At 37.1% G+C, this 20,151-nt stretch overlaps 1 protein-coding gene across 7 annotated transcripts in view; it reads left to right on the top strand.

The window, feature by feature from the left end:
• Positions 1 to 17,400, top strand: part of ATOSA (atos homolog A) — a 114,583-nt gene extending 97,183 nt beyond the window's left edge. For all 7 annotated transcript variants that reach the window (XM_024232672.2, XM_024232671.2, XM_024232670.2 and 4 more), the window contains 4 exons: positions 5,230 to 5,388; positions 11,807 to 11,875; positions 14,080 to 14,279; positions 16,749 to 17,400. In XM_024232672.2, the coding sequence (XP_024088440.2) occupies positions 5,230 to 5,388; positions 11,807 to 11,875; positions 14,080 to 14,279; positions 16,749 to 16,902 (582 nt within the window). In that variant the 3' untranslated portion in view covers positions 16,903 to 17,400. The remainder of the gene's footprint in view (positions 1 to 5,229; positions 5,389 to 11,806; positions 11,876 to 14,079; positions 14,280 to 16,748) is intronic.
• Positions 17,401 to 20,151: the final 2,751 nt, after the last annotated feature.

Here is a 20,151-nt window from a genome sequence, read left to right as displayed (position 1 = left end):
GGCTGGATAATTTATAAAGAAAAGAGGTTTAATTGGCTCACAGTTCTGCAGGCTTTACATGAAGCATGGTGCTGGCATCTGCTTCTGATGAGGCCTCGGGGAGCTTTTACTTATGGTGGTAGGCAAAGTGGGAGCAGGCACATCATATGGTGAAAGCAGGAGCAAGAGAGCAAGGAGGGAGGTGCCATATGCTTTTAAACAACCAGATCTCGTAAGAACCTACTATTGCAAGGACAGAACCAAGCCATTTGTGAAAGATCCACCTCCATGACCGAAATACCTCCTACCGGGCCCCACCTTCAACATTGGGGATTACATTTCAACATGAGATTTGAAGGGGACAATATGCAAACCATGTCAGGGAAGATAGTTAAAGATCAGTACACAGTTTTTTTCAGAGGATTCTATTTGTGCAGATATACGTACATTTTTCAAGTGACTTAAGGAAGAAATAGAGATGTTCTGAGACTATCCAACCCATAGGTCTTATTTATAATGAATTTGATGTTTTCTTAAGTAAATTACAGAAGATACTTCCTCTGCTTAGTGAATTTGACATTCTGTGCAATAAAAGATGGGGTTAGAGTTGAATCACTAAAATGACACATTAGACTTATTTAATGAAAACAGGGCAAAGTCTTATCCCTGTAATGTTGTTGGGGGAAATCATGATCCTTAGACATTATTTGTGGGGCATTAGGTGGAGTCTGGAAACACATGGACACAGAATAACACCCAAATAGTCTAATAGCTAATAGTCACCTTTTCTTGCCACCATTTAGAGCAAGCTTGTCCAGCCTGCAGCCCAGGACAGCTTTGAATGCAGCTCAACACAAATTCATAAACTTTCTTAAAATGTTGTTAGATTTTTTTTGTGTGATTTTTTAAAGCTCATCAGCTATTGTTAATGGGTGTGTATATGTATGTATCTATGTATCTACATATATATATATATTTTTTGTTTTTTTTGTTTTTTTTTTTTTTTTTCTGAGACAGAGTCTCACTCTGTTCCCCAGGTCTGAGTGCAATGGTGGAACCTTGGCTCACTGCAACCTCCGCCTCCCAGGTTCAAGCAGTTCTCCTGCCTCAGCCTCCCAAGTAACTGGGATTACAGGAGCACGCCACCATGCCCAGCTAATTTTTGTATTTTCAGTAGAGACGAGTTTCACCATGCTGGTCAGGCTGGTCTCAAACTCTTGACCTCAGGTGATCCACCTGCCTTGGCCTCCCAATGTGCTGGGATTACAGGCATAAGCCACCACGCCTAGCCAATATTAGTATATTTTACATGTGGCCCAAGACAATTCATATTTTACATATGCCCCAAGACAGTTCTTCCAGTGTGGCCCAGGGAAGCCAAAAGATTGGACACCCCTGATTTAGAGTTTTCTACTGCAAAACCTTGTCATCATCCATTCAATTCATCTGTCCTGTGATTTTCTTCCGTCAGTTCAGTCCAGCATAATACAACCATTGGAAATGAGTTACTTTTCCTATATGAGGGAATCTGAGTGCTTTCTGTCACTATAAAATAGCTTGTATATTCTATAATTTTATATAAATGTAGTCACACAGTATTTACTCTTAGGGGGTGGCTTGGGGATTTATTTAACTCAGTGTCATTGTTTTTAAGATAATCCATGTTGTCCTGCGTATCAAGAGTTCATTCGTTTTTATTGCTGTTGTATGGATAGACCACAGTTTGTTTATTCATTTACCTGATTTTAGACATTTGGATTGTCACCACTTTGGGGTTATTAATTTTTATGTGGACATAAATTTTCATTTCACTTGGGTAACTAGAATAGAATAGAATAGAATAGAAGAGAGTTTAACTGTTAAGAAACTGCCAAGCTATTTTCCAAAGTGATTATACCATTTTAATTTGCATCAGCATCGTATGAGAGTTCTAGTTCTTCCACATCCTTGCCATTGTTTGCAATGATCAGTCATTTCCATCTTAATTATTGTGGTTTTAATTTGTATTTCCCTGATGACTATTGATATTGATCCTCTTTTCCTGCACTTACTTGCCAAATAAGCGTATATGTTTTCCAAATATTTTTTCCAAGTCTGAAGTTTGGCTGTACATTTTTGTGATAGTGTCTTTACAAGAGTAAAAGATTTTAAGTTTTTTGATGTCGAATTTATTAACATTTTCTTTATGAATCTTACTTTTGATGTTGAATCTAAAAAAACATTGCCTAGCCCAAGGCTTCTTTACACTAGTACTGTTGATATTTGAGTTAGATAATTCTTCTGAAGGGCTGTTTGTGCATTGTGGGATGTTGAGCAGAATCTGTGGCCTCTACCCACTTGATTCCAATAGTACCCCCCTGCCTAGTTCTAGCAACCAAAAATGTCTTCATATATTACCATATATCCCCTGGGTGAGAACCACTGGCCCAACCCAAGGTCACAAAGCTTTTTTTCTGTTTTCTTCTGAAAGTTTGTGTTAGCTCATACGTTTAGATCTGTGATCTATTTTGAGTTAATTTTTACATGATAGGAGGTGTGCAGTCAAGGTTCCCTTTTACGCATATGGATGTTCAATTTTCTAGTCTTGAAATCAGGTAATGTGAGTCCTAACTTTATTGTTCTCTCTCAGAATTGCTTAAACTATTCTAGCTCCTTTATTTTTTCATATAAATTTTAGAATCATCTTGTCTATTTCCACAAAATAGCCTGCTGAGATTTTGTTTGGCTTACATTAATACAGATCAATTGGAGGAAAATTGACATCTTAAAAATATAAAGTCTTTCAATCCATGAAATCCATTTATTTATATATTCTTCTATTTCTTTCATCAGTGTTTTATAGTTTTTAGCATGCATATCTCGGACATCTTTTTTATTTTTAATAGGGATAGGGACTTTTCTCTGTCACCCAGGCTGGAGTGTAGCTGCATGATCATACCTCATTGCAGCCTCGATCTCCTGGGTTGAAGCATTCATCCCACCTCAGCCTCTCCAGTAGCTAGGACTCCACGCTTGTACCACCACACCCAGCTAATTTTTAAAAAAAAATTTGTAGAAATAGGGCCCTGCTGTGTTTGCATAGGCTTTTCGTAAACTCCTGGCCTCAAGCAATCTGCTCACCTCAGTCTCCCAAACTGCTGGGATTACAAGTGTGAGCCACCACGCCTAGCCCAGATTTTTGATATCTTTTTGTAGATGTATACCTAAGTATTTTCATGTTTTCTGGGATATTGTAACTTAAAACTTAATTGTCAATTGTTCATTGCTAGTATTTTTAAATGTATGTGTGTGTGTGTTATCTATAAAAAATCACCAGTGATCTTGCTCAACTCACTAATTTCAGTAGATTTTAAAAAATCATCTTTGGGATTTTTTACATAGTCTTGTCATCTATAAATAGGGATAGTTTTGGCTTTTTATTTTCATGCATTTTTTTTTCTTGTCATACTGCACTGAGTGGGGCCTAGCATATATGCTTGTATATTAAATTTACGAAAATCTAAATTATCTCAGATAAAGTCAGCAACTAATATTGGTCATTTGCCTTAATCCATAAACATTTTTGTATGTGCCTCTCCTATGAAAATTTTTGCATCTTCAGAATAGACTTCTTATTTAGGAAACATTTGTTGAGTACTTACTATGTGCTAGGAATACAAAGTTTAAATGATAAAGTTCCTGCCTGAGAGACGTTTATTGTCTACTGGAAAAGGTGGGCATATAATTTACCCAGGTGGGTAAATAATTTATAAACTCAAGTAATTAGCATTGTAATAGAAGTTGCCTAGTACTTGTATATCTACCATCTCTGCTAAAAGGATTGAGGAAAGCTTTACTGAGGAGCTGTCATTTGAACTTGGTCACAAAAGATGAGAAGGAATTTGCCAGGTAAATTTGTGCAGGAATCAGATTCTAGACAAAGGGAACTGCATGTGCAAACGTAAAAGAGCATGGCTATGTTGGAAAGGATCAACTGGAGCTAGAGCATGGGACTCTGTACATGTTGGGAGAGATGAAACGAGAGGCATGGTGGAGCTTAAGTGCTGTGCTATGAATGTTGACCTCATCCTATAGACAGCAGGAAACAAAGTTTTTAAGTGGTAGGTGATACTATAAGGCTTTTTTTCGAAAAAAGAAAAAGAACTCTGGCAGTAGTACAGAGGATACACGACAGATGGAAAGACTAATTAGAAGATGTAGCATTTATTCAGAGGAGAGGTTATGAGGATCACCTAGGTCACTAGGATAGTGGCGGTAGTGGGGATGGAAATGAGGCCCTGAGACTGAGAGGTAAAATCAACAGGATATGGATTGGATTGATTAGAGGGCAAAATGGAGATATAGAAGGTTGATTGTGACCCAAGTCTTTTGGCTTTATCTTTTTGATCAGGAGATTAGAATTGCTGATATGTCACTGTTTCACATTTAGACTACACAAACTTTTAGAATCATGAGGCTTTGTAGCATTTCTTTTCAAAGAATTAATCAAAGGAATGCTACTCACCTTTCATGATGTATGCATATATGTGTTGATATATTTATATAAAATAAAGCTTGTGAAAATTCTTAAATGTTTCTCATAAGTGGGAAGATAACTACTAAATTGTTAAAAGTAGTTATCTCAGTGACTGACCTTGGGGGAGGGATGGATAAGGAGCTTCTGTACTATTTCTGTACTTTTAAACTTTTTATAAATGCACGTTTTTATGTTTTATTAAACTAAATAAAACGTGTCATATACTACAGTATTTATAAGAGAAGCAATTATTTCTCGGTTAGAATTATAAGTGCTTGACTTCATCTTTTGATGGAACTTACATATATAACCTGTTAGGTTTTCAGGTGTTTCTCTGTGCCTAGCACCATGAATAGGCACTGCAAGGGATAAATACCTGCTCTGATAGAGCATATTTTTAAATTTACAGATATAAACAACATAGTAAACAATTAGGCCTAACTAATGCTGAAGTTGCCAGGAGAGTTCAGTGTGAGTTGGAATAGTGAGAGAAGACCAAACTGTTGTAGGATGGTAGAAGACTCATGGGAGATGGAGTTGACTTCAAGTCAGATGAAAAGCAGAAATAAGGACATGGCAATGGTAACAACCACTGTTCCAGTGCTAGAAAGCATAATACTATATTTCTTTTAATCACTTCTCTGCCTTTAGGCTAAGTGTATATTTCTTTAAATAGAAAAAAATGAATGTGTTAGCTTTTTAAATTGAGTTTTAAAAATTATTTTGTCTTCCAGGAATCTGTCTTGAACTATCGTTTCGATCCTCTCGGCATTGTTGATGGTTTTACTGCCGAGGTAGGGGCAAGTGGTGCTTTCTGCCCCACACATTTGACTCTTCCAGTTGAAGTGTCATTCTACAGTGTTTCAGATGACAATGCTCCCTCTCCTTATATGGCAAGTATTTTTTATATTGTATGTTTTCCTGCCAAATCAACCAACTTAATGACAAATTTCTTTAAGTGCTTTGGTGCAGTACTTGAAAGTATAAATCATTTCCTAACAGCTGAATACAAACTAATATGCCAAAATATTACCTCACAACTTCCTTCTAAGCTAGTTCAAACAACAGATAACCTCTTTTGCATTTAAGGATGGTACTAAAAATGTACTTATTTCTCTTTGTCTTGAAAAAATGATAAAAATTGATTAGTGACACTGTAATTCCATCTTGCTGAGTTCACACACATTCTCAAATGCTTAGTGTGCACTGTGTCCTCTAGTCCTACAAGGCTTTGGTGACATAAGGCTTCTGTATGGCCCTTTTACTCCCTTTTCAGTTTGGTTTGTCTTTGGGCCTGTTCTTTTCTAATCCTGGGGTTTTTGTGTTTTTTGTTTTTTGTTTTTTTGACAGGATCTCATTCTGTTGCCTAGGCTGGAATGCAGTGGTGCGGTCATAGCCCACTGCAGCCTCAAACTTCTGGCCTCAAACCATCCTCCTGCCTTGGAGCTCCTAAATAGCTGGGTCTACAGATATGCGCCACCATGCCTAGCTAATTTTTATGTTTCGTAGAGGCAGGGCCTCCCTATATTGCCCAGGCTGGTCTTGAACTCCTGGCCTCAAGCAGACCTCCCACTTTGGCCTTCCAAGTGTTGGGATTACAGGCATGAACCACCACAACTGGCCTAATCCTAGAGTTCTTTAGGATATTAACTACTTCAGACTCATGCTAATGTCTTAATGGAGAGTGAAATAACTAAGAGGAGTTAGAGCAAGCTTGTCCGGCCTACAGCCCACATGCAACCCAGGAAGGCTTTGAATGTAACCCAACACAAATTTGTAAACATTCTTAAAACATTATGAGATTTTTTTGTGTGATTTTTGTTTTTTAGCTCATCAGCTATTGTTAGTGTTAGTATATTTTATGTGTGGCCCAAGACAATTCTTCTTCTGCCAGTGTGGCCCAGGGAAGCCAAAAGATTGGACACCTCTAAGTTATAGTGTTGAGCCTTAAGATCAATCTTATGATTTCACCTTTCCAATTTTTTTATTCCAATGGCTTGTGGATAATATAAGCATTCATTTGCAAAAACAATACTGAGTACTAGTATATGATTAGTATCAGCCCTCTTCCAAAAGACAAAGAGAGATAAGTAGCTAGCCATGCAGGTCTGTAAAAAGTTGACAGTGATGGTCTCAAATATGGAGTCAAATCTGAGTTTTCATTTTAGGTGTTACTTTTGAGAAATGCAGATTACTGTAGGCATTGAACATTATAGCCTAGTCTTGCTGCTTGAATTTCCAAACTTACTATCTGGCCCAACGGCTTCCTCTCCTAACACACCTCTCCACAACCTTCTAGGTTTTCAAGGACATTAGTAACAATGACTTTTGTTATTAATAAAAGCTGTAAAAAGGGACATCTATATAATTGAGAAACAACAGAGAGGAAAGGAAGCTACTTTTAGGAACCTATATGTGGCCTACTCATTCATTATTGGCCCAGTTTCCTCAAGGAAAGCTTACTCCATTCTAAGGGTGAAGATTTTAGTCAAGAGCTTGATTAGCGTTTCACACTTTGATAGAAAAAGCAGAGTGGTGACTGCTTATTTATTCAAAGTTTTCTTTTCCCAACAACATTCACATCTGTGGGTCATAAGCATGAAGATGCCCAGCATAGGTTATTATCGAAAGAAGAGGCCCCCTTCAGAAATCTGCCCAGTTATTACATATGCTACCTGTTCATTTACCATAGAAAGATGTACTCACTTTTCCAGAATTATTTTGAAAAAATAACTGCTAATTTTGGACAATTAATAAAATGGAAAGTACCACTGAGATAAGTTTAATACCAGAATAAATGCATATCATACTCGAATGCTTACAATATGAGAATATAGCAACAGCCTGTTTTGCCTTACCAGGACATCAAGAATCTCATCAGTTTCACACCTTTTACTGGCATATAGTAATAGAGGATGGAAAGATAAGGTCTCAAATACTGTGATCTGGCCAGGCACAGTGGCTCACGTCTGAATCCCAGCACTTTGGGAGGCTGAGGCGGACAGATCACCTGAAGCTGGCAGATCTCCTGAGGCCAAGAGTTCAAGACCAGCCTGGCCAACATGGTGAAACCCTGTCTCTACTAATAATACAAAAAATTAGCTGAGCATGGTGGCACACGCCTGTAATCCCAGCTACTCAGGAGGCTAAGGCAGGAGAATCACATGAACCCGGGAGGCAGAGGTTGCAGTGAGCTGAGATCGCGTCATTGCACTCCAGCCTGGGCGACAGAGCAAAACTCCATCTCAAAATAAATAAATAAAATAAAATACTGTGATCTATCATTAGTGAACAGAAGCCCTGTTGGCCATTGGGATGGCTTGGAAACAAGATAAAAGGGTAAACTGGCTGAAAATCAGCTCAAATAATATCTTTGATGGAAATTAATGAGCAAGAGGTAATTTGAACTATGCTTTTAAAAAGGAAAACAGCATTAATCTTTCACCTTAGTTGATATCTCAAAAATGAAGGATTGGGAGATAAAAGATTTTGTCATTCCAGAAAGTACTAGAGATGTACACACAGATGATTGCAGATTGTTGAATAGGTATTGGCAAGGGTATAAATCAGGTTACTGAATTTAATCTATCCTTTTGAGAAACTCTGACTTTCTGTTCTCTGATAACATTCTTCAATCAACTATCCCATTTATATTTTTCCTACAAAAAAATTAGAACATTTTCAAAAAATAGTCTGTATTTTTCTATTAAAAGTTTACTTACTAGGAATGCATTCTTTTTGCAAGTGACCCAGTCCCAGTCTTTCCTGCTATGAATTAATTTTGTTCCTCAGGGAATATTCTCTTTATTTTTGTAGTTGAATCTGTTTTCAAAGAATTGATTATGTTTTGGTGAGACTATACATATTACAGATCAGCAGAGCGAAGACATAAAACGCTTATTTGTTACTCTTACAATAACCTTGTTACTCTAATAATAATTTTGGGACCTCTTATCACAGATTATACAAATGACTCACAAGGGTAAAATTTTAGCACAGAAAATCCTATCTTTGTTGTATAGAGGTGGTATAGGACTTCTCATTAAATAATTCCCTTAAAGATTAACTCAAAGCTATATAATATTATTCTCCGGTTGGGAGTCAGTGGTAAAAATGTTCTCCAAGTGTTATATGCCAACACTTAGCTGTTTAGAAACGGTTGCAGTGTGAAACCAGGCAGAAATATCTAAGGCAGGTGTGCCAGTGGCAAATTTCTAATATGACTTTTATTATAATATTATCAGGGCCACGTATTATTTCCTTTCTTTGTAATTAACCAGATCAAGATATATTTCTTTCAGTTTTCCACTTATTTGTGCATATTCCCTATTCCATAATAATTTGAGCAATTTTTGTATAAGATTTTGACCATATTTATTTTAACCCTACTATTCCATTTTAAAATCCCAGAAGAAGGGCCGGGCATGGTGGCTTACACCTGTAATCCCAGCACTTTGGGAGGCTGGGGCAGGCGGATAACTTGAGGTCAGGAGTTCAAGACCAGCCTGGCCAACATGGTAAAACCCCGTCTCTACTAAAAGCACAAAAATTAGCTGGGTGTGATGGTGGGCGCCTATAATCCCAGCTACTCTGGAGGCTGAGGCACGAGAATGGCTTGAACCCAGGAGGCACAGTTTGCACTGAGCCAAGATCGTGCCACTGCACTCCAGTCTGGATGACAGAACAAGGCTCCATCTCAAAAAAAAGAAAAAAAAATGCCAGAAGAAAATGTGTTTTTCTCTTTTGTGTTAAATATGGTAACTTTTTCTAGGTATAAATATTAATATGCTAATCAATTAAAATGATGAAATTATTACAATAATGATGAATAATAATAAAATTCCAAATAATTTCCCAGTCCCTTTCTAAAATTCCTAACTTGCCAGTGCTACTAGTCTTAACATTGCTTACAAATTGTTTTAAATTGTTGCCTTCAACTTTATGGTTTTTTTCAAAAAGCTATTTTTTTAAATAAATTGATTTAGTTACTGTTACTGTGTTCTAAAAACTATTGCAATTGAATGTATTAAAGGAAACAAGTATAAACTTGGTAGTAGTTGCCTTACCAGTTTTACTGCATGTATTTGGTGGGGAGGCAGATGGCTGGCAAGGAAGAACGGTAATATATTACATGTAGTTATGTGATTTTGAAGATAGCTATTATTTAGGTATATTTTACTTTTTCTTTCTGAAACTAGGAAGAAAACGTGTATAATATACCATACCTTTTTCATGTAGAGTAAATAGCCACACTCTGCTCATTAAAAAAAAGTGGTATACAGAGTACCTCATTAGGCATGTAGGGCAGATTGTAAGAGATAAATTGTTAAAGTTTCATTGCTGCTTTGGTTAGGGTTGCAGTTTGTTGATGTGCTTTTTTCATGCTTTAAATAACCACGTGACAAATCTGATCTGTCAAGAACCACGTATGTGTTAACATTAATGTGTTAATTTAATAATCTGATGTCAAGTGTTGTTCACTTGGAGTGAATTCATATGTCAGGATGTGGCTTTCCCTTTTACCTTTATCCACTCCTTTTTACTTCCTAACCCTGGTCCAACTTCCGAACCCAACAGAGAGACATCACCTGATAGGACAGTGCTGTTTTATATTTGCTTTTACATAAGTTTGGCATGTACAATGTATAATAATGAAATCATGAAATGTAGAACATACAGTTCTCCTTAACTACTTGAAAGAAAAGTATTAGCCCAGTTAACATAAATGCATCAGCATTCATTTTTTAAAGCTATTTAAGTATCACAGGCTGGGCACGATGGCTCACGCCTGTAATCCCAGCACTTTGGGTGGCAGAGGCGGGTGGATCACCTGAGGTCAAGAGTTCGAGACCAGCCTGGACAACATGGTAGAACCACCGCTCCCGCCCCCAACCATCTCTGATGAAAATACAAAAATTAGCTGGGCATGGTGGTGAGCGCCTGTAGTCCCAGCTACTTGGGAGGCTGATACAGAAGAATCACTTGAACCCGGGAGGCAAGGGTTGCAGTGAGCCAAGATTGTGCCACTGCACTCCAGCCCTGGTGACAGAGTGAGAAAGCATCTCAAAATAATAATAATAATAATAATAATAATAATAATTAAGTATCACAATTACCACCAATAGTCATTTCATTATCCTTGTTATTGATCATCCTGGTTATTGAGAAACTTTTACACATTCAATTTGAACTTACCTTGTTTTAACATACACTTTTTCCCCATTGATTGCATTTTTGCAGTAATGAGAACATCCTGAGAAAAACTACTTCATATACTAGAGCAGGGCTCCCAAACCTTAATGTAAATTGATATAATCTGGAGAATCTTGTTAAAATGTATATTTGACTTTGTGAGGTCTGGGAAGAGGCCAGACATTTCACATTCCTAACGAGTTCACAAGTGATGCTGATGATGCTCATCTGAGGATCATTCTTTGAGTACCAAACTAACTGGAGGACTCCTGATACCCTCTTTTAGACTTCTCTAGTGACATGACCCTAATTTAGCTTTAACCTTGACTCAAATCAGCTCTCAATCCATTGTGTTCTGATTTAGAATCAATTTGGATTCTTAGATTCCTTAATAAGTAAATGACCAAACAAAAGCAAAATACCTTAATAATATCCAGATTAAGACACAACATGATATAAGGTGGTTTCTGAAGAAATATTTAACTTTAGGAAAGTGAGATTTTATAGCTTTGCTATAGAACATTCCACAGCCTGAAAGTTACTGATTTAACTTTCATTTTCCACTTTTTGTCTTAAACATCTCTTATCCCATAAAGTAGTACCAGGCAGGAACTACAGACTTCCAAATTGCTTTTCTATTTTTTTTCTGTCTTTATTCAGAAATCCAGATATGTAACTTAACTCCCCGACTGAAGAACTGACTTTATTTTTGGCCAAGGCTTACTTTCCTACACTTGTGACTTTTTACATGCCAAAGACCAATAAATTACTTGCTGCTTCATTTCCCCTCTCCCTCAAGATACATGGGAAGGGTCCTATTACCTTCCTTTATTTCCTTTTTAGTTAGGAACTTCTTACTTTTATTCCTATATCTTAATAGTAATTTCGAGTGCTGTGGCCATTGATGTTATATATTCTTTATAGCGACATCACCAGAAGAACAGTAAAGTGTTTCCTTAGGGGTAGAAATGTAGAATGTATCTCTATTAATTCAATATGAATGTTTTTCCATAGAAATAGAATTCTGAAATTTTAGTAAATTACATGAGTTATTCTTATTTTAGTCTTTTATGTACATATGCATCAGTTTGTACTCAATTTGTCTTCTTTTATTTCAAGGGTGTGATTACTTTAGAGTCCCTTGGTAAAAGGGGTTATCGAGTACCTCCTTCAGGAACAATACAAGTGGTATGTGTTTTATAGCCTACAATTGCAATAATCATTCTCTCACATACATATAGAACTTAGCCCTTTCTCCTGCTACTGCTGCTGCAACAACTTTGGTAAGTAACAGTGGGGCTGCAGCTTTGTTTGGAGTTTCCCTGCTCTGCCCCAGGAATGACCATTTGGGGACCTCCATAAAAGGAAAGCATTAATAAGCTAATCAAGGTGAATACTTAAGAAAAATAGCATATGACAGTTTGCATAACTTCAATAGGACTCTTCAATATATTTAGAACCTAATATTACTGGTGCCTTCTTTTTAATAAACCAGATTGAGACGAACCTGTTTAAAAGGAGACCCCAAATATTAGAATTGCTTTGGCAGGAAAACTTGGGAAACAAAATTATTTCTAATAGTTTCTAAAATTGATTTAATGAGATGACCACACAAAGCAGAAATATAGTCTGACAGATGTCAGGGCAGAGAAGGCATCATTCCTTTTGGTCTAGGCATTGATCTCCTTTTGGCTCAGGAGAGTCCTCCTGTCTCAGAACAGTCCTTCATCATTCCTGGTCTAGGGTTCTCAGAAGAATAATCTGATATTAAGGCCAGCTTGAAATTGAGTTAACTCTAGATCTGACCCAGCATAATCCTGCAAGCCCTCAAATCTATTACAGAGTTTGCAGACTGAAAGAGAGTCTAGCTTAGGCTTGCTCCTCATACCCAGGATTTGATCTAATCCAACAAGCCTTTTTATGACCTTTGACCTCAGTGTGTTCAGTACTTTGTCAGATCACTTTTACTCATCATCATTGTTCCAATACTACAAGGAATCTGTATATTTGTTTATTTCATATCACACAGGAATGAAACAGAAGTATGTAACATGTGTACGTGTGTGTATATATATATACACACATATATAGTAATACATATTTATATAAGTTTAACTGAGGAGGAATTACCACAAGAATACCCCAAGTAAACCGATTTCTTGAAGTAAAGGAGTGACAGTGTTCTCTTGCCTTTGGCTGTGCAGCTCATGAGAAAGTGTGGGTCAGTGGAAAGCTAGCTGTCAGTTGTGATAATAATGAAGCATAAACTCGGAGGTAACACATTCACCTCTTGTTTGGAGACTGCCAACTTTAGTGGTTAATTATATGTCTTCTATTCCGTATACAGTTTAACTGTGTATAAACATGATTTGAACTCCTGGCTTATGAGGTGTGGTTGTTGAATGTATTAGCCTTAATCTTAAGACTCACTAGATTTCAAAAATTGGATTATGATATTGATATATTTCTTATTTTGATTCAGTGAGTGATGTCCAGTGCCACGGATGAGCTTCTGAAAGCATGGGTACCAAGTTACCTATTGATGTGTTGGTAATTTGGTTAAAGTCAGATCAGCAGCTTGGGGTTCTGTTTAAAAATGAGTACTTTAAAAATAATATTCCTTCAATTATTCATAACCAAGCAACAATTGAATTTAATTCAGTCTTTACCATGGATACATATTTTGGTCTATAATAATATTGAGATTTTTTTTAAAGCCTAGTGTTGCTACAGATTTTGAAATGATTCCATGTATGAGTAAATGAAGTATTAGCCTACTTTAGATCTAATTAATAATAGTGAGCTTTGTTTTCTAAACTTGGGGAAACGTTCAGATAGGAAAAAGTCTCTTCTCTGGGCACCTATTTTAAATTTTATAATAATCATATGTACCTAAGACATCAAACATGCTAATTTTACTGAGCTTGTATTTTTATTTGAAATATTCTATTTGCTATTAAAATGTGAGAAAAATTAAAACTCAATTTTGAGAAGTTTGAACTTGATACTCTTTAGCAAAGCTATTATGTTTGAAATAATTGAACTGGAATATTTTAACCCAATAAGGATGTATTTTGCTTAAGCTAGTGGAACTATTCCTTAAAGTTACTCCTCTGAACAAGGAGTAAAATTTATATATATGGAATTTGTGACTAAAGATTTTGATTTCTTATTGGACCTTATATTATTGTAAAACAAAAAATTGAACCTTTTAAAAAATAACATTATTTCTTAAACTTTTGAAATTGTGTTAATTTTAGTCCCTGAAACTGAATTATATTCAGTGGTATTACTTTGTTGTTGAAAATCTTGTTTGATTATTGGCACAATCATTCTGAATCACATCAACAAATCAGTATTTTTGAAGAATAATTTCTATATTGTTTCTTCAGACCTTATTTAACCCTAATAAGACTGTGGTGAAGATGTTTGTTGTGATATATGATTTACGAGACATGCCAGCCAATCATCAGACATTCCTACGACAAAGAACTTTTTCCGTACCTGTTAAACAAGAAGTGAAGAGAAGTGCTCATAAAGAGAACATCCGACACACAGAAGAACGGTTATTACGCTACCTCATACATCTGAGGTAATGCTTCAAATTAATATGAAAATGTTACTTTAGAACAACTCTAAAATTTTTAGTTTTTTTTTTTTTTTAAACTGTGACTCTAACTAGACCAGTGTCCCTTGGGACTTTGCTTAGCTTGGGAACTCTTGATGATGTGCCAAGATGCCAAAAGTACATGGCATACCTTCCTGTGGTTGTTATTACTTGTTGAACTAGGGAGGTTTTCATTTATAGCTGTTTAATATAAAATATTTTATGCCAAAACACATGCATCTGGGGCAGTGAAACACACTTTCTAAACGAATACTATTTAAAAATGTAATACGAGGGCCAGGTGCAGTGGCTCACACCTGTAATTCCAGCACTTTGGGAGGCCAAGGTGGGCAGATCACCTTCAGGAGTTTGAGACCAGCCTGGCCAACATAGTGAAACCCTGTCTCAACTAAAAATACGAAAATTACCTGGGCATGGTGGTGGGAGCCTGTAATCCCAGCTACTCAGGAGGCTGAGGCAGGAGAATTGCTTGAACCCGGGAGGTGGAGGTTGCAGTGAGCCGAGATCACACCACTGGACTCCAGCCTGGGTGACAAGAATGAGACTCCATCTCAAAAAAAAAAAAGAAAAAAAAAAAGTAATATGAGCCATAGGAATCATTTTATGTTTTTCTCTTTTTTTTTTTTTTTTTTTTTTTTTTTTTTTTTTTTTTTTGTTCTTGAGACGGAGTCTCACTCTGTTCATCAGGAGGAGTCACCTTTCATCTCGGGTCCAGGCAGAAGACTTCTTCAATCTGTTATTGCTGATGGGGTCCACCTGCTATCTTTCTTTATATATGCCTTGCAGTGGTGATCTGGAGTGAATAAGCAGTGAGCTGTACACTCAAGTCCCATACATGAAAGTCCATTAATTATTCTCCCCAAAGCTCTATTTAATTAGCTCTTTCATCTCAGTCTTCTGCCTGTTGTTCTGTATGCAAAAGACATGTTCAGCCAGCACAGTGTATTTAAACCAAATCTGACACTACCTGATGTAAGCCACATGGGAAATGTTACACAGATTGTGGGAATGAAAAATCTATGAAAAACAGACTTGGAAAACTTTTTTTAAAAGACAGGGTATGGCCAGGCACGGTGGCTCACACCTATAATCCCAGCACTCTGGGAGGCCGAGGCGGGTGGATCACCTGAGGTCAGGAGCTCAAGACCAGCCTGGCTAACATGGTGAAACCCATCTCTACTAAAAATATAAAAATTAGCCAGGCGTGGTGGTGGACCCCTGTAATCCCAGCTCCTCGGGAAGCTGAGGCAGGGGAATCACTTGAACCTGGGAGCTGAGATCGTACCACTGCACTCCAGCCTGGGCAAAGGAGCAAGACTCTCACATAAATGATTGAATGAATGAATGACATGGTATGAAATAGCAGACTATAAGAATACCTACCAAACTAGAAAAAGATTCAGCCCTCTCTGGTTAAACTTGCATTTGACAGCATTCCTCTTGAAGTTTAACAACCATAGCTATTTGTAACCAAAACCAATACTGGCCAGAGTAAAAATCAGCCACCTTAGCTTTTATAATCTCCACATAATGACAGTACACTTTAAAGAAACCTTTTTGGGGAAAACTGTACACTTCCCAAAGAATGTTCTCCTTCAGTTTGGGAAGGTGAAAAACCTCAGAGAGGAGGGAAGAGTGAGCCAGTCAGAGCCAGTCTGCTTTAACATACAGAGCTGTAACCACCACATCTTTCAGCTAGTTCAGGAGTAAAATCTACAAACCCAGAGAGTATTTATGCTATACCAAGGGAAAAACAAAGAGAAATTAGCACTACAGGGTATGTTTGTCTGTTTGGTAGGTAAGTTAATGTGAGTGAAGATTCCAAATCCCTGCACTGTATTACAGATACTAGCAGTGGATAGAAACAGTTTCATATACAGTTTTGATAGCCATTTTCATTTTACTGCTAACTTTTCTCTTGACTTTTGATGGTGGCTGGGTTTTACTTAGCCTAGCCACTGTTGATTATAGCAGTTTTTTATCATCTACCCCAAATCATGGGAGGCTAAGCTATGTGAAATGGGTCAGTCTATGGAGCTAGAAGATGCCAGGGCTACAAGAGCCCAAATGTAATGTTATTGAGTAATGTGAGTGAACTGCCACGTGAACCTGCAGATAAGGAAAGGTGCATGTACTGTGGAGTCAGGGAGGAAAAGTAAGATTCTATTTGACACTCAGATTTACAGGAAGAAGCATCTCAGGCATTGAGGGAAGGAAAAGGAGTATGAGGTATTTAGGGAATGGTAAGAGAGCAGCATTTAAATAAAAGCATATGCTTTGGTCTTTAGAAAGACCTTAAACATCATGTTAAAGAGTTAGTGTTGACCTAATATTGTAGCAAGATTAGTTCTTCCTGCTTTCAAATTTTAATTATTCTAGTTTCTTTTAAAGACTCATTCTCTGAAATGTTTTATATTTTGTTTATTTGTTTAGGTTCCAGAGTTCTAAATCTGGAAAGATCTACCTCCATAGAGACGTACGGCTCCTGTTCTCTAGAAAGTCAATGGAGGTTGATAGCGGTGCTGCATATGAACTCAAATCTTACACTGAATCGCCAACAAACCCTCAGTTTTCACCAAGATGTTGATAAGGAGTGATGATTTAAAGTATTTACTCAGTACCCAAGTTTGCAAGTAAAAATTAGCATAGAATGGAGTGTACCAAATTAACAATCAGGAGAGTGGATCCTCTCCTGTTATCCTGGACCAGTTTTTATGAAAGGATTCCTGAAATGAAATCCATATATTCCATGTAGACTGGAAAAACTCATGTCCTAATCCTTTTTGTACTGTTGAAACCACTTCATTGGACATGTTGCAATAGCAAAACCCCCAGTTAGATTAGTGTTTACACATTTTATTTCTCAGTTATTTAATATTTAATGTTTTCCTTAATACTCAAGTGCTGTTTGTCTCTAGTGTTCTAATGTAGCACAAATCCTATGTAAAATCATACTATGTATTTTTGACATTAATGTTGAAATCTGAAATATATGCACAAGTCTTTAATTTTGTGTGATGTGTTAAGTGCTGTTCATTTAAGTTATTGAAAATGAGAATAAAATGTTGAGCTTCTTTAAAATTAACACACTATGCAAGCATGTGTACTTTTTATATCTCTCATGTTTAGTGTTTATAACACCATATCCAGGTTGCTATCTCACATAGTAGCCCTTTAACATATTGTATTAGCACTGCAATGTGGACTAAGCTGCTTCACATTCCCTTTGCAAGTTCAGATCATCATGCCCATTCATAGCCAGGATTCCTTATCCCCAAAACAGTTCTATTTTTCCTTAATCACTACTATAGAGTCTTTACATTAAATTACTGTCCTATGCTAGATAATTTTCTCAAATTGTTAAAAGAATATGTACTTTGGAAACAAATTAGTATTTATATTGTAAATATATGCAAAAAAAACTAAGAAACGTGTACTTGGCTTTTATTTGTAGATGAGACATTTATGTGATTGAGTGAATTAGCCATTAGGCATTTTCATTCTAGCTCTACAGCTGCAAAGAGGGAGGGGGAAGATGTCTTGAGTCTTGTTCCGAATTTATCACTAAGTGCATCAGAAGTCTGTCTTCCGACACCCTTGGAAAGAACAGGGTGGTTTTTAGATGTTTGTGCTCAGACAGTGGGCAACAGCAGATTAAATAACAAGGCAAAAATACTAGGAATGCTGGTAGAAATCTATGACCGCAGGTTAAAAAAAGAGACCACTCAAGTAGGCCAGACCCAGGAGACCTGGGAATCTAGAACCTGGTAAGCAGTCTGGAATTGGGAAAGGGGAAAGTCTACTTTTGGACCCAGGCATTAGACCACTTAAGAGAATCTATCAGTCCAGGTGATGAGCGTGTGGCTGCAGGCCAGCAGGCTGTGGAATGGCAAGCAGATACCTTTTATATATTTCTTTTAAAATATCAGTTAAAGAAAAAAAGGCTATTTCCATAAAACTAAAAAAAAAAAAAATTTCAGTGGTGCAAATTTATGAAGATTGTTTTCAATCTTTAGACTGTGTGGAAAACAGATGGGACAAGGACCCAAAGGTTTGGATTGTAGTCCCAGCTCTATTGGTATCTGATGGAACTGACTCCAGGAATCCCCTAATGTTTCCAGGTCTGTGTGATTGAGAAAATGTGGTGAGAGTATGATTAATGTGCCTTCTCTTCTTAAATTCTGTTATCTAATCCTTGAAATAAGTATTTCAATACATAAATCTAGATATGCATTTGGCAAAAGTCAATATTTTTTAATTTTATATAAAACTTGGAAAACATCAAAAACATTTTTAAATTTCTTTTTTGACCTCTCCAGTAAAGTTTACCCAAAAAATAGTCACATACTTGTGTGCAGGTGTCTTTTTGCATGGATACCACACCGGAATTCTTCCTAGTACACAGTCTTCCAACCTTTCTGAGCACTTTTTAGAAACTTTGAAGTTGAATGGAACACCTGGGTGCATCCTGTGCTTTCTTCCTGGAAAGTTTGTGCAGAGCAAGCACGTGCTGACCTTTTGCTCCTCTACTTCTTAGGGCCTTTTTCACTTGTTTTTCCTCTGTGAGGTATAATTACCCAGCATGTCTGTTCTCACTTGCCCTGGCATTATCTCTATCACACTGGTTCTTTTTCTACCCTTGTGTAGTTACAGGCCAAGGCATTACCGCATCTCTATTATCTGTATTCAAAGATTATGTCACTAGATTATATAACAGTTGAGTGTTGGCATGCACAGAAAGATACCAGCAGATAACCAACATGGTTACCTGTGATAGATATGAGAGATCTTACTGAAGGCCCACCTGGCAGTGTTGCAGATCAATAAAATGAGTCGTAACTGATAACTCCCTTTAAAAAGGAACTATGGTTGGGAGGCCGAGGCGGGTGGATCACAAGGTCAGGAGATCGAGACCATCCTGGCTAACATGGTGAAACCCTGTCTCTACTAAAAAAAAAAATACAAAAAATTAGCCGGGCGTGGTGGCGGGTGCCTGTAGTCCCACCTGCTCGGGAGGCTGACACAGGAGAATGGTGTGAACCCTAGAGGCGGAGCTTGCAGTAAGCCGAGAATGCGCCATTGCACTCCAGCCTGAGTGACAGAGCGAGACTCTGTCTCAAAAAAAAAAAAAGGAACTATGGGATCACAAATAACCTTTGGAGATTTTCTTCGATGAGAATGCTAAAATCTGTCATGAGAATTAAAAAAATCGAAGTGATGAAATGAGGTCTAGCTGGAAAATACCCAACAGAAGTTTCTCCCCTCTTGCCATTTGCCCTCACCAGATCTGTCATTCCCTGAGGACTAAGGAAGGGGAAAATTTCTCCTTCAAAGCCTTCATCTTTGAAATCCTCACTCTTTCCTAATTAACTTTATGAATAAAGTGGTGATTCTTTTCTAACTTAATTTATAAATATAAAATACATGTCTATTATAAATGTTCACACCATATAAATATATAAAGTAAATGTAAAAGTCCCCTCCCTCAAGTTGACCTTTGCAGCTACTGCTGGTGACTGCTGATGACTGCTGAAAATTTGGTATGTGATACACCATATGGTTTGCTAGACCTAGGAAAACAGGATCAATCTAAATGGAAGTAGGCTTTTCATATTGGTGAGCATTAACTCTAAATCCCGAGACTATCCCACACTGGAATCAGCCCATTCTACTCCATCATGGGCTATCTGTGGGAGATATGGCAAAAATGTGGACATGGGGAGAAGGAAGAGAATATCTGAATGCTTGCAATGTGCTAGGCATTGTACAGTCAGTTTATATGTCACTGAGTCCTTAAAAACTATACTTCAGAAAAAGAGTGGAAATTCTAGTTATT

The sequence above is a fragment of the Pongo abelii genome, chromosome 16 (assembly GCF_028885655.2).
Source record: "Pongo abelii isolate AG06213 chromosome 16, NHGRI_mPonAbe1-v2.0_pri, whole genome shotgun sequence".
In the NCBI taxonomy this organism is placed as follows: domain Eukaryota; kingdom Metazoa; phylum Chordata; class Mammalia; order Primates; family Hominidae; genus Pongo; species Pongo abelii.
The sequence above is the reverse complement of the archived record's forward strand: the minus strand, read 5'-3'. Positions and strand labels throughout refer to the sequence as shown.